This window comes from Oryx dammah, unplaced genomic scaffold, assembly GCF_014754425.2.
Source record: "Oryx dammah isolate SB20612 unplaced genomic scaffold, SCBI_Odam_1.1 HiC_scaffold_11, whole genome shotgun sequence".
Lineage (NCBI taxonomy): Eukaryota > Metazoa > Chordata > Mammalia > Artiodactyla > Bovidae > Oryx > Oryx dammah.
The window spans coordinates 23,648,219-23,660,608 of record NW_024070195.1 but is presented as its reverse complement, the minus strand read 5'-3'; the positions used below and the strand labels follow the sequence as shown (position 1 = coordinate 23,660,608).

At 51.6% G+C, this 12,390-nt stretch overlaps 2 protein-coding genes across 3 annotated transcripts in view; one reads left to right on the top strand and one right to left on the bottom strand.

The window, feature by feature from the left end:
- Positions 1-1,340: 1,340 nt before the first annotated feature.
- LOC120870510 (MHC class I polypeptide-related sequence B-like) lies at positions 1,341-6,289 on the bottom strand. 2 transcript variants are annotated; one of them, XM_040250205.1, is made up of 6 exons: positions 6,091-6,289; positions 3,197-3,457; positions 2,665-2,952; positions 1,803-2,078; positions 1,552-1,680; positions 1,341-1,456 (listed from the first exon to the last, which is right to left on the bottom strand). In XM_040250205.1, exons 1-6 carry the CDS (start codon positions 6,269-6,271, stop codon positions 1,365-1,367), a joined length of 1,227 nt encoding a protein of 408 aa, XP_040106139.1. In that variant the 5' UTR covers positions 6,272-6,289; the 3' UTR covers positions 1,341-1,364. The 2 variants fall into 2 exon arrangements, with proteins under 2 accessions (XP_040106139.1, XP_040106140.1); XM_040250206.1 differs by having other exon boundaries at positions 2,022-2,078.
- A 1,170-nt stretch (positions 6,290-7,459) lies between these two features.
- The window catches only part of POU5F1 (POU class 5 homeobox 1), a 14,511-nt gene continuing 9,580 nt past the window's right edge, over positions 7,460-12,390 (top strand). The window contains exon 1 of the mRNA XM_040250225.1: positions 7,460-10,647. The gene's annotated coding sequence lies outside the window, so the exon portion shown is untranslated. The remainder of the gene's footprint in view (positions 10,648-12,390) is intronic.

Genomic DNA, 12,390 nt, shown 5'->3' with positions numbered 1-12,390 from the left:
CCCCAGGGTCAGGCACTGAACACTGGCCCCAGGTGTCCCACTGCATTATCCCCCGGCCCTTTATGCTGAGCCTGCCAGACAATGGGAGCTGGAGGGAGAGAAGTGGGGGATTATTAGAGTCTCCTCAAGGCTGAGAGAAAACTCTCCTTTTACCCAGAATCTTACACACTGTCCCTTCCCAGCATGTGAAGCAAAATGCAATCCAGATGTATATATTTAAAGAGCAGTTACAACTTTTAATATGAAATTATACAGATGTTGCAGGCATGAAGTAACATATATGCATAAATCTGGTCATAGTCATCTCAGGAGAAGCCACAATAAGGAAACTGGCAGAAAAAGTTTATTGGTAATAATTTATTGTCCATGTGCTCTATTATAATTAAAAAGCAAAAGCAATATTAGTTACTAGTGTGGTACTCTTTCCCTGGAAAATCCCATGGATGGAAGAGCCTGGTAGGCTGCACACCATGGGGTTGCTAAGAGTTGGAAACAACTGAGCGACTTCACTTTCACTTTTCATTTTCATGCATTGGAGAAGGAAATGGCAACCCACTCCAGTGTTCTTGCCTGGAGAATCTCAGGGATGGGGGAGCCTGATGGGCTGCCGTCTATGGGGTCGCACAGAGTTGGACACGACTGAAGCGACTTAGCAGCAGCAGCAGCAGTGTGGTACAGCTGCAATCACCTGAAATATATTATTGGTTTTAATCATCCTAACCATAACTGGAAATAAACACTAGTTTTCTCATTTCATAGATGAAGAAATGGAGACTTCAAGAAGGAATGTGTTACACTCTAAATCAACTACCTTCAAAAATAATAATAATAAAAAATACATCTATATGGAATCTAGAAAAATGGTACTGATGAACTATTTATAGAGCAGGAACAGAGACACAGACGTGGAGAATGGACTTGTGAGGGAAGGAGAGGGTGGGACGAATTGAGAGTCGCACTGAAACATACCCATTACCATGTGTAAAAAGCTGCTGGGATAAACAGATATGGACCGAGTTCTCTATTCCCATCACCTTACTGTGCACCAGGCAGGGAGGGAACAGCACTTGACTACGTACTCACCCTGGTGCCCAGCAACCTAGAGGGGTGGGATGGGAAGGTGGAGGGAAGTTCCAGAGGGAGGAGACACATGTATACTTATGGCTGATTCACAGTGCTGTACGGCAGAAACCGATACATTATAATGCTAGTATTCTCCAGTTAAAAATAAAATAAAAATAATTTAAAAATAATAAGATAAATAACAACACACAAGAAAGAAAAAGTGCTATTAAGACCAGAACATCACCTTTCCTCTGAATTCCTCTTCAGTGTTTACCCCCTCCTCACCAGGTACAGACACTTTACTGAAGGTTCTCTCTGATTCCTGGATCACCTAGACCCTCCCAACCAGCACAGAATCCAACACATGCTCCCCAGACAGGCCCCGGTGAGCCTGACAGAAAACAAAGAGAGCTGAGAACAGGGCAGGGGGCTGAAATCCTCATCGCTGCCGAATCTCATGCAGGCGCCCCTGCCCAGATTTCTCACCTGGCCTCCCTGTAGCTGACGCTGTCTTCCTCTTCTTAATATAACAACAGACACAAAATCCGATGATAAAAACAACAACAACAGGAACGCTCACGATCCACCATGATCTCTGGTGCACCAAGGTCTTTCCTGGAAAACGACCTTATTATATACAACCCGGGCAGCCCAGAGCCACAGCCTGCTCTCCTCTCCCTGACCCTGGCCTCTGTGACCCAGGGTCACAACCGCCTCCAGGCCCACCCCAGTCTCACCCAAGGGGGCGAGGTGTGCACTGTGATTTCCGCTGTGTTCCACAATGCACTTGACCCGCTGCTCCTCTCCTTGGGGAATTTTTATGGTTTCCCAGGTGTAGCAGGTCCCGTTCCCATCAGGCAGGACACCCCCAGACTCCTGGGCATCCCGGCTCATGGGTTCCTCGTCCCGAAACCAGACCACTGAGATATTCCGGGGAAAGAAGCCAAAAGCCTTGCCTGTGAGGTGGATGCCCTCCGAGTCCTGGCTGCGGGTCACACTCACGGCTGGGGGCACTGTGGGGAGAAAGCACAGAGCCAGTGAGGCCCGCGGCCAAGCCCTGCTCCCTCGAAGGAAGACGGAGCGCACAGGGCTGCTCCTCCTCACTGTCCACCTCTGGCTGAGCCCTCATCCCCCCAGGCCTGCTCCAAGTTCTGCACCCTGGGGCCCAAGTCCTCTGGTGGGGAAGGGGAGGGGTGGGATGGGCCTCACTCTCTTGGGTCCACTGTTGATGCTAGGGAGGGGGCTGTGTAGGGTGGGCTCCTGGGCATAAGAGGGAATTTTCTGGATCAGGCAGGCTGGGAGCCAGAGGCCTTCCCCCCCATCGAAGGGCCTCCTCTGCTGCCTGACACCCACCTCCCCTCATACAGTTTCTGTCAGAGGACCTGCTGCTCCCCTGGACGACTGTCACAGGGGCAGTTCATTTCCCCCCAACCCACCCATCTTTCTACAGTGGATTTAACAGAACAGGAAAGAAACCCCAGGACACCGTGCCAACAGAGCACATATGCACCCAGAGGACAGGGAGGGTCTCCGTGGGCAATTCGGGATGGAAGCCTTTAAGAACAGGGGCAGAGAAAGGGCCTGGCCCAGCGTCAGTACCTGTCCTCTCCATGAAGCCCGTCCAGGACTCCAGGTAGCCCCGCAGTCTCCCACAAAGTTCTCCCTGCACGTGGGCCTGGTAATGCTTGCTTAGAAAGCCATCTGTGTCCCAAGACTTCATCACTTCCATGGCCAAGGTCCGAGCCGAGGACTGGGGCAGGGCACATCCGTGGGCCTCCGGGCAACAGGAGAGGAGGAGCTCCCCGTTGAAGTGGAGAAGCCGGAAGCCCCGGGGGTGGCTGTCTTCATGGATCTTGCAGCCCACGGTCTCCTGGAGGGAATGGAAGCCTGCCCCATCCCCACCCCCATCAGTGACTCCTCTGGTCCCCAGGGCCTCTGTCCTCCCACCCAAGTGAGAAAGTCCAAATAGAGGACTCCCCCGCTCCCCTCCATGTCTTCCCTGTGCTGCTGAACTCACAGACCCCACTTCCTCACCCCCACCCCCAAATTCAGAGGAAAGAGGCCCATGCTCTGGGCTGCAGACCTTCTGGGAAAATGGCCCACAGCACTCTTGCGCCCTCTGCACTCTCACCTCCTTTCTCCTTCTGCAGTGACAGGATTTCTGCTAGAAGTTTCCTGAGCTCTTTCCACGTCTCATTCAAGTCCTTGGACTCTGTCTCCCAGGTCTCTGATCCCAGCTTTTCAGCCCACCGTCCCCAGGGCTCTGCCCTGCCTTTTTTGTGATCATAGTGCAGGAAGATCTGATGATCCAAGCATCCCTCAGCAAAAAACCTGGACTGCACAAAGCCATCCCAGGAAAGCACTGTCACATTGTATAAAAGAATGTGGGATCCTGGGGAAGGAGGAACCACAGATGAAGCTGCTTTCTGGAGACAAGTGCACATCAGATGTTTAACAGACAAGTTCTGCGTCCTGACCTGCTCCAGGTGCTGAGGATGCAGAACATGCATGTATACAAGGGACCAGAATGAGGAGTTCATACGGGAAAAACGGGAAAGAGAAGAAGGGAGAGGGGACTCGAGGAGTGGAGGAGAGGGTGGACATGGACAGCCGTGTAGGACACGTGCCAGGGCAGGGAGGCACCGGCTCCCTAAGGGTCCAGGCAGGAGGGCAAGGGGAGAGGCAGGAAGAGCAGGGTGAGGGGAGGTGGAGTCAGAGGGAGGGAAGGGCAGTGTCAGACCCAGGACCAGAGGGATCCCTGGTCAGAGGGGGGCCAGGTGAGATGGAGAGTGAGGGCTGCCGCCCCTGGTGCAGGCTCATCATGGACAAGGCGGGCTCCAGGGAGGCTGAGGCAGGAGGCAGAGGGGCCTGAGAGGCTGGGCTGTGGCCCCAAGAGAGATGAAGGTGGGCCAGTAACCTGGGGGAGGTGAAGGAGTGGGTCTGGGCGCAGAGTGCAAAGAGGCATGGTGCGGCCCCAGGTGGGGAGGTGGCTGCACCTGCCAGTGTCCCCTGGGAGAGGAGTTAGTGCCATGCGCACAGGGGTCATGAGAATTAAGATATCGGAGTGGCAGGAGAAGACAGAACTGAAAGCCAAGGTGCACACTGGGAAGCACCTACATGGTGGGAGGGGTTGGAGGGAGTGAGGTCACACCTCCACAGAGGGTTCGGGTCAGGCAGCCAGTAAGCATGGGGTGAGCCTGGGAGAAGACTCCCTGTAGGAAAGGCCTGCTGACCAAGTGGCATAAACAAGGATTTCGGATACAAGATTGAGATAGTGAGAGCCCACTGGGGTCGTGGAACCAAAGAGAGGGTGATGAAGGCCAAGGAGGTGGGCAGTGGACCAAGGGCAGTATTCCCACTGTGGGGAAGGGAAGAGACTGCAGAGGAGATGTGGTGAGGGCCTGGGATTGAGGGGCAAGGGATGAGCATGGCTCAGGGGTGACCCCCCCCTTGGATTAAGGTAAAGACAGAAGAGGAGGGATGCCCTGGGTGAGGGAGGGTGAGAGTGAGGTGGAGATTTGGGGCCTGTGATTGATGAGAACTTGGTGAGGGCCCAAGGCACTCGGACAAGGGTGGGAGCAGGGCAAGGTGCCATGGGGGAGCTGCAGAGGGGCCAGGGCACGTGGAGTCCAGCACCTGTGGCCCGGAGAGTGGAGGAATCCAAAGGGTGAGGTTCAGGATGCAGGAGTGGGGAGGGGCCGTGTTGGGGGAAAGGCCCCCCTTGGACGAAGGCCAAGAGCAGGTGCCTGCACGGGGCGGAGGTAGGAGGTTGGGTGTCAAGTGGGGGACAGGTCCTCCCCCAGGGGCTGGGCACTGTGCTCAAGGCCCAGGGATCATTGGCAGGAGAGCTTCCCCTGGTGATGAAAATAGGGCAGTGTGGAGGGGTGGAAGGGAAAATTCATGGGTAAAAGTCATCCCAAGAAAAGTAAGGTTAGTGAAAGCTGAGGGGAAGTAGGAGCCTTGCAGGTGACCGATCCTCGCAGGAAAAGACCCATGAGGGGAGGGGAGGGACCTGTAGCGGGAAAAGGGATGAGGGTGGGGACGCCCTGGGAAGAGATCAGAGCGGTAGAGAGGAGGGGTCAGCAGGGAGGGGAGGGGGCTGCAAGGAGGGGGGAGGGCAAATCCTGAGGGGGCTCGAGGGCTAGAAGGGAGGAGGTAAAGAGAGATTCAGTCGTGGGACCACAGGCACAGCGGAAAATTAGAGTTCACGTTAGTGGGGGAGGGGGCACTAAGGGGGGAGGGAGGGGAGACCATGGAAATCGCAGGAAGAATCCTTTGGTCCCAAAGCCCTCAGACCTAACCTCTGGCAGTGATTCAGGAGCCGCCACAGTGCCCATAGCAGTAGGAAGAGTGTGGATCGAGCTCGCCCCTTCCCAGAGGCCCTGGTCACTAGAAAAAGGGCCCTAACTCTCGGGGCTGAGGACCCCGGAGCGCCGCCAACCTGGAAACTCCTTGTTTCCGGCGGCCAGAAGTGAGAAGAGACGGCAGAGCTAAGAACAGGAGAGGACGGCTTTCAGGGGCATAAGAGGGCGCCCCATAGACGGCTAAGAAGTGATCGTCTGAGCCTGGGACCTGGAAGAAACGCCATTCAGGAGAGCAAAGGAAAAAAAAAAAAAGGAAAAAAAAAGAGAGAGCAACGAGGCGGGAGGGTGGGGTGGCGGGTGGGGGTGGGGCAGCGGCAGGGAGCGGGGTGGGGACCAGGCTGCCTTGTCAATCAGAAGAATCTGAGGACCGAGGCATGTGATGAGGACACCGGGGAGGGCAGGTGGGGCAGGGAGAGCAGAGGCTAGTAACTGGAAAGAGGCTGAAACGCGGGATGCAGTGCTCGCCACACGCCGTGTGAAGTTCCCGGCCGCTCCTAGACCTTACACCTCCCCACCCCCCACCTTCCTCCCACCCCCCAACTCCTCTATTCGCTCAACCCCAGCTGCAATTGAGACGGTCCCCGCGACGCTCGCCGAATCCCATCGAATATTAACCACCCCGGGCTCGGTCCGGACTGAGACTTCAAAGAACCCCACTCACCGGCGGCGTTACCCAGGGACACAAAAAAGTCAGCGACGGCTAGAAACTGCCAGACACGAGAGAGCCCCATGGCCCAGATCTTGTCTTCCTGCCAGAGGCTCCGGGACCGAAGGAAAACTAGCGGACCCGAGGAACCGCGGCGGAGAACTGAGCTGTGATGAAGTCGCGCCAGCAAATCCATTCACCGGCCGGGGCGGCCCCGCCCCGCCCCTCTGCTTGTTAGCCGGTCTCTTTCCGCTCCTCAGTTCAGTTCAGTTCAGTTCAGTCGCCTCCGACTCTTTGCCACCCCGTGAACTGCAGCACGCCAGTCTTCCCTGTCCATCACCAGCTCCCGGAGTCCACCCAAACTCTTGTCCATTGAGTCGGTGATACCACCCAACCCTCTCATCCCCTGTCGTCCCCTTCTCCTCCTGCCCTCAATCTTTCCCAGCATCAGGGTCTTTTCCAATGAGTCAGCACTTTACATCACGAGGCCAAAGTATTGGAGTTTCAGCTTCAACTTCAGTCCTTCCAATGAACACCCAGGACTTATCTCCTTTAGGATGAACTGGTTGGATCTCCTTGCTGTCCAAGGGACTCTCAAGAGTCTTCTCCAACACCACAGTTCAAAAGCATCAATTCGTTGATGCTCAGCTTTCTTCACAGTTCAACTCTCACATCCATACATGACTACTGGAAAAATCATAGCCTTGACTATTCAGACCTTTATTGGCAAAGTAATGTCTCTGCTTTTTAATATGCTGTCTAGGTTGGTCATAACTTTCCTTCCAAGGAGTAAGCGTCTTTAATTTCATGGCTGCAGTCACCATCTGCAGTGATTTTAAAAGCCTGAAGGCTAGAAAAGCCAGGGAGGTGAGATGCAGTGTGAGCTTTAGAGACATCTCAACATTTCCAGCCTTTGGGGGCTCTTCCTTTAGACACAACTTCTGTTCCAATCCAACCCACCTCCACCTCACTCCACCTAGCACAGCAGTTACTGGCAAAAGTCTACTGAGACCAGCCAGGGTCTTCCCCGGTGGTCCAGTGGTTAAGAATCCATCTGCTAGAACAGGGCACAGGGGTTCCATACCTGGTCTGGGAAGATCCCACATGCCTCGGGGCAACTAAGCCGGCGCACAGCAACAACCCAACCCTTGAGCCGAAACCACTGAAGCCTGAGCGCCCTAGAACTCCTGCTCCACAAGCGAAAGTCACCTTAAACGAGAAGCCCGTTCAGCCCAACTAGAGAGTTGCCCTCACCCTCTGCAAGGAAAGAAAGCCCAGCCAAGCAAGGAACAGACTAGGTGCCACAAGGAAGAATCACTGCAGAAAACAAACAAAAAGTCTACTGAGACCAGATTTGTAGATTTCAGCAACTCTGCCTCTCAGAAGTCACTACCCCAGATGAATGACCAAAGCCTTCTCTTCTTTCTTTCAAAAATTTATATTTAATCAGAGGACACCTGCTTTACAGTGGTTGGTTTCTGCTGTACAACAACATGAATCAGCCATAAATATACATATATCCCCTCCCTCTAATCTCCTTCTCCTCCTCCAACTGACTGCTACGCGTCTTCTGGTGGCCTCAGCCTATAAGTATCTCCATTCTCCCAAGGAGACTCTTGGTTCAGCCCCTGGGGAATCACAGGTTCAGTGAGATGACTCCCCATGATCCACTCCAACACCAGCCTCTCCAGTTTCCCTTTTCAAGCTGCCTCAGTACGTCTGCACCTCTGGGCCCATCCTCCCCTCAACTCCAACAGGTCTACAAGCAAACTCCACACCCCAGTCTCTCCTAGTTCTCTTTAAGCATCACCAGCTTGGTCCCTTCTGATCCCCTTTCCTCATGGACTCACAGTCAGCTCCTCCAACCCCTTTTCAATCCCACAGCAGCCACCTTAGTCCGAGCTTTCATCTACCTCAGCCTAGAGAACTGCAAAGGCTTCCTAAAGACAGGTCTGTCCCCAGTTATAACCATAATGCCCCAAGCCATCCACAGCTGCCCCACCTGCAGAATTAACACAGAGTGTGTCTACTCCATCTTAAGTGGAAGCTGCCACAACCAGCTAGGTGGCACCATTTTCCACTTCTCTGTGACATCAGGATGCCACTGCTTACACATCACTCTCCTATGGGTTACTCTCCTCTGCCTTCCAGCCCATCAGAACAACAGATCCTAAAAGAGCATCCCAATAGATGGTGGTAAGGGTGGCACAACCTTGGGATTATACTAAAAACTACCTAACTGTTCGCTTTTTTTTGTTTGTTTGTTTTTATATATATTTTTCTTTCTTTAACTGTTTGCTTTAAAAGGGTGAATTAAGTGATATATGAACTATATTTCAAAAATAACAATAATACCATCCTGAAAGTCTTCTACTGAAAGCTGTGCTTTATCCCCAAAGCACATCTTTTGGTCTTTGGAATATGTACACCATGGTCCTCAAACTTGACTGTTTATAGAACCACCTGGAGAGTTTTTACTGTCCATATCTCTAGGCCATGGCCAAAACCAATTGAATCCCTTGGGTTGGACCTAGGCTTCCTATACTTTAAAGCCCCTTCAGTGATTCCAGTTTTAGAATAATTGGTCTTCCCCTTGTTGAAACCTCCCTGATGGAACAAAGTGTGCCCTGCCTTGAACCCCATCTGAGCATTTTATACATCCCCCCCCATTAGACAATGAGTCACTTTGGGATCAGGAACTGTGTTCATTTCATGTTTGTGTCCCTGCAAATGCTTTTAAAAAGTTGTACTCTGCCTCTCATTACTAACCATTCCACTAAGATCCTTTATGCAATACTTTTGCTGTGGACCCAAATGTCATGCCTCAGAAAGTTTTAACATTTCTTAGTTTCACATCACTTTTGTTAATTACTTTGACCATCATAATTTATTTAGCAGGTCAGAGATTGGGTCCTGTCCCATCCCAGAGAGATTCTTTTTCACTGCCAAAGCTCACAAGTGGAAGTGGACCTCCCCCCGGAGTAGTAGAGTGGAGGGAGTCTGCCTCCCAATGCAGGGAACATGGGTTCCATCCTTGGTCTGGGAAGATTCCACATGCTCGGGAGCAACTGAGCCCCTGTACCACAACTGGGCTTCCCTGGTGGCTCAGACAGTAAAGCGACTGCTGTAATGCAGGAGACCTGGGTTCGATCCCTGGGTCGGGAAGATCCCCTGAAGAAGGAAATGGCAACCCACTCCAGTACTCTTGCCTGGAAAATTCCATGGATGGAGGAGCCTGGTAGGCTACAGTCCACGGGGTCCCAAAGAGTCGGACAGGACTGAGCAACTTCACTGGTTCACCACAACTACTGAACCGCCCCCCACCCCCCCGTGCAGCAACAAAGACTCAGAGCAACCAAACAGAAAGGGTGAAATGAGTCGTGAAGGTATAGAGAGGCAGATGGAAGCCAGCTCTCCTGACAGCTCGACAAGCCCTTTCCCCCAAGTCAGTCTTCTTTCCAAGACTTGCTGGGTGTGGCTGCTCCAGCAAACTGGTTCACTTAGGTGAACCCTCTCCCTCTCCCCACAAAGACTTTTCATACTATCCTTAACATGCCACGTTTGTTTCCCAGCATTTGGGGATGACTGTAATGAGAGATAAAGCCAACTACTCTCCGTGGGAAGTAAGACTCCAGATTTGGGGGGCTCGCCTGGATTGAGCCATGGCTGCCTCCTCCCCCATCACACGTCGCACCTAGGCCGGTGTACCAAGCGCTTTTCCTCCGCCCACCCGGCCTCCAGACCCCCCTGCTTTGCTCTATAAACTACTTTTCCTCCATTCTTCCTTTTGTACCCCTGGACTCACCGGCACACGGGCCTCTTTCTCTCCGCTGACCTCTGGGACCACTACAGGGTCGGGAAAGGAAACCGAAAAGGATCCGAGTGTTGGTAGTTTACATAATCCAGGGCGGAGCTCTGCCAACCAGCAGTGGATCACCCCTCCCCCTCCAACTCTGGCTTAAAGGGAAGAAACGGTGTTCGCGGATTAAAAAAAAAAAAAAAAAAAGCAGAATGAAGGAATTTATGGGCAGGTTGGGAGAGGAGTGAGCTGCATTTAGGTTTCTGGTTCTCAAACTGCTCAACAATTAACATCTGCAGGCTGTGAAAACGCAGATCTGCCCGGGTCCGCGGAAATTCCCAGTCGTAGGTCCGAAGGGAGATCCCGGAACCCGGAACCCGACTTATTTCAAGCACCCTCTGGGTCGATTCTGAATAGGGAGATACTTTTCCGAGCCCCCGAGCCCACGGGGCCGCTCTTGAATTCTAGGATCCAAGTACATTCCCTACCGCCTCGCGTCCCCTCTGGAAGGAAAGCGCCCGCCGCGGAGCTGGCCTTCGAATCCCGTCCACCCACCCCAGAGGAAAGCAAAAACTGAGGATCCAGGAAAACATACACACTAGACCCAGTGTGACTTTCTTCAAAGACCAGGGTGACTTCCGGAAATGATACAATAGCTGCAGAGCCGTGCAGATGCTGGCAAAATGCCAGCGTGAGCTCTGACTTGGGCTTGGGTCCTGGACCAGTCCCAGATGAGTGACGTGTGATTGAAAATGGGGGGATAAGCTGTAAAGGTGAGAGTGGCAAAGGAAGGAGGGAAGGGGGAAAGGGTTGAAGAAAGAAAAAGATAAGAGAAAGGGAGAAAAAAGCTACAGGGGAGATGAATTTTTAACAGTGTAATTTTATGATTTCTAACATATTTATTCTTTATCTAGGTCTGTCTTTTATTCAAAGTTTGCCATAACTGTTTGATCTCTCTCTCAATGCATAAGTAGACGGCTGTTTTTGTTACTGCCTAACCACTGGGGAGTAAATTGCCCAGTCTCCCCCTCCAGATGTGCAAGGCATAGCTCTCAGCAAAAAGACAAGGTGTCTTGTTTCTTTTGTGTACCTAACCAAAAGACTCATTCCAAAGAGATTTATATTTTAAAAATCAACTTTGAAAGTACATACTTTACATAAAACACCTATTGGAAACATATAACTGGTTGAGTTTTGCCATGTCACCATCACCACGATGAAGATGTAGGACTATTGTTGTTTAGTCGCTAAGTTGTGTGCAGCTCTTTTCGACTCCATGGACGGTAGCCTGTCAGATTCCTCTGTTCATGAGATTTTCCAGACAAGGATACTGGAGTGGGTTACCATTTCCTTCTCCAGGGGATCTTCCCAAATCATGGATCGAACCTGGGTCTCCTGCATTGGGGAGTGGGTTCTTCACCACTAAACCATCAGGGAAGTCCCAGAGCCACGTAGGCTGGATGTCAAATTCCCTCAAAGAAATATCATTAAGAGAACATCTTTGTGACACTTTAAGCCCACACAAATGCTTGGACAGAACCAACATCAGAAAACCAAAATCCTAGTTCAGATGAGATCTCTGAAGCTGGCTGTAATTCTTTGTGGGACGTGTTAGGTAGAAAGGATAACTCTATTTAGGGCTATAGCTCAGTAGCCCCTACATCCTGGCAACCTCAGAAAGGACCCTGGATCTTCAGCTGCCCACAGTGAGGTCATTCTGTTATGCCCAGTGTCCGAGTCCCCAAAACTGAGAGAATAAGACGTCCACAGCAATGCAAAAGCATGAAGCGGTTTATTGCTAGCTAGGGCTCAAGTCTCATCCAGCGCAGTGGAGTCTTGAGGAGAGCCCCGAGCTCTGAATCACATCTACTTTTATACAGACGGTTCTTTGTTCCTGTAACAGCATAGCTGATTGGTTAAACCATACAGGCGCGCGGGACTTTTAACCTGGCATGCCTATCCGGATTGGCTCAGGTCTGGCGTGGGCGGGGGGCTTCGGGGATTTTTTCTGATTGGTCGAGCTACACTGCCTGCGGGAGTTCCCAGTGCCTCAGCTTTTCTAGAGACTAAAGCTCAGGCCTAGCCTGCCCCTTAGAGCCTGTCCTGGCTTCAGTTTGGTCCTAACAATTCCTGGGGCAAAAGTAGAATCTCCTTGAATTCCTGAGGATTTTACACTTACTCAGTGACATTGTGCATGTTGATGTCATCTTTGAATATTTTGAAATTAATTTGCTTTGACTCTAAATAAGAATCGGAAACAGGAAGCCAGGAACTGATCTTGAACCATCGCCCCACCCATGACTCATGCAATAATCCTAAGAGTTTTTGAGCCAATGAAATCCATGGTTAGATAAACAGTAAATTCTCCTTTTCAACACGTTTCAGATATCCCAGCTTGCCTAGTAACGTTCTAACTTGAACCCCAGACTTAACATTTAAAATGTATATTTTTGTTGGCACTGATTTTGATTTTGATTTAAAAAATGTTTATTTATTTTTGGCTGTGCTGGGTCTTC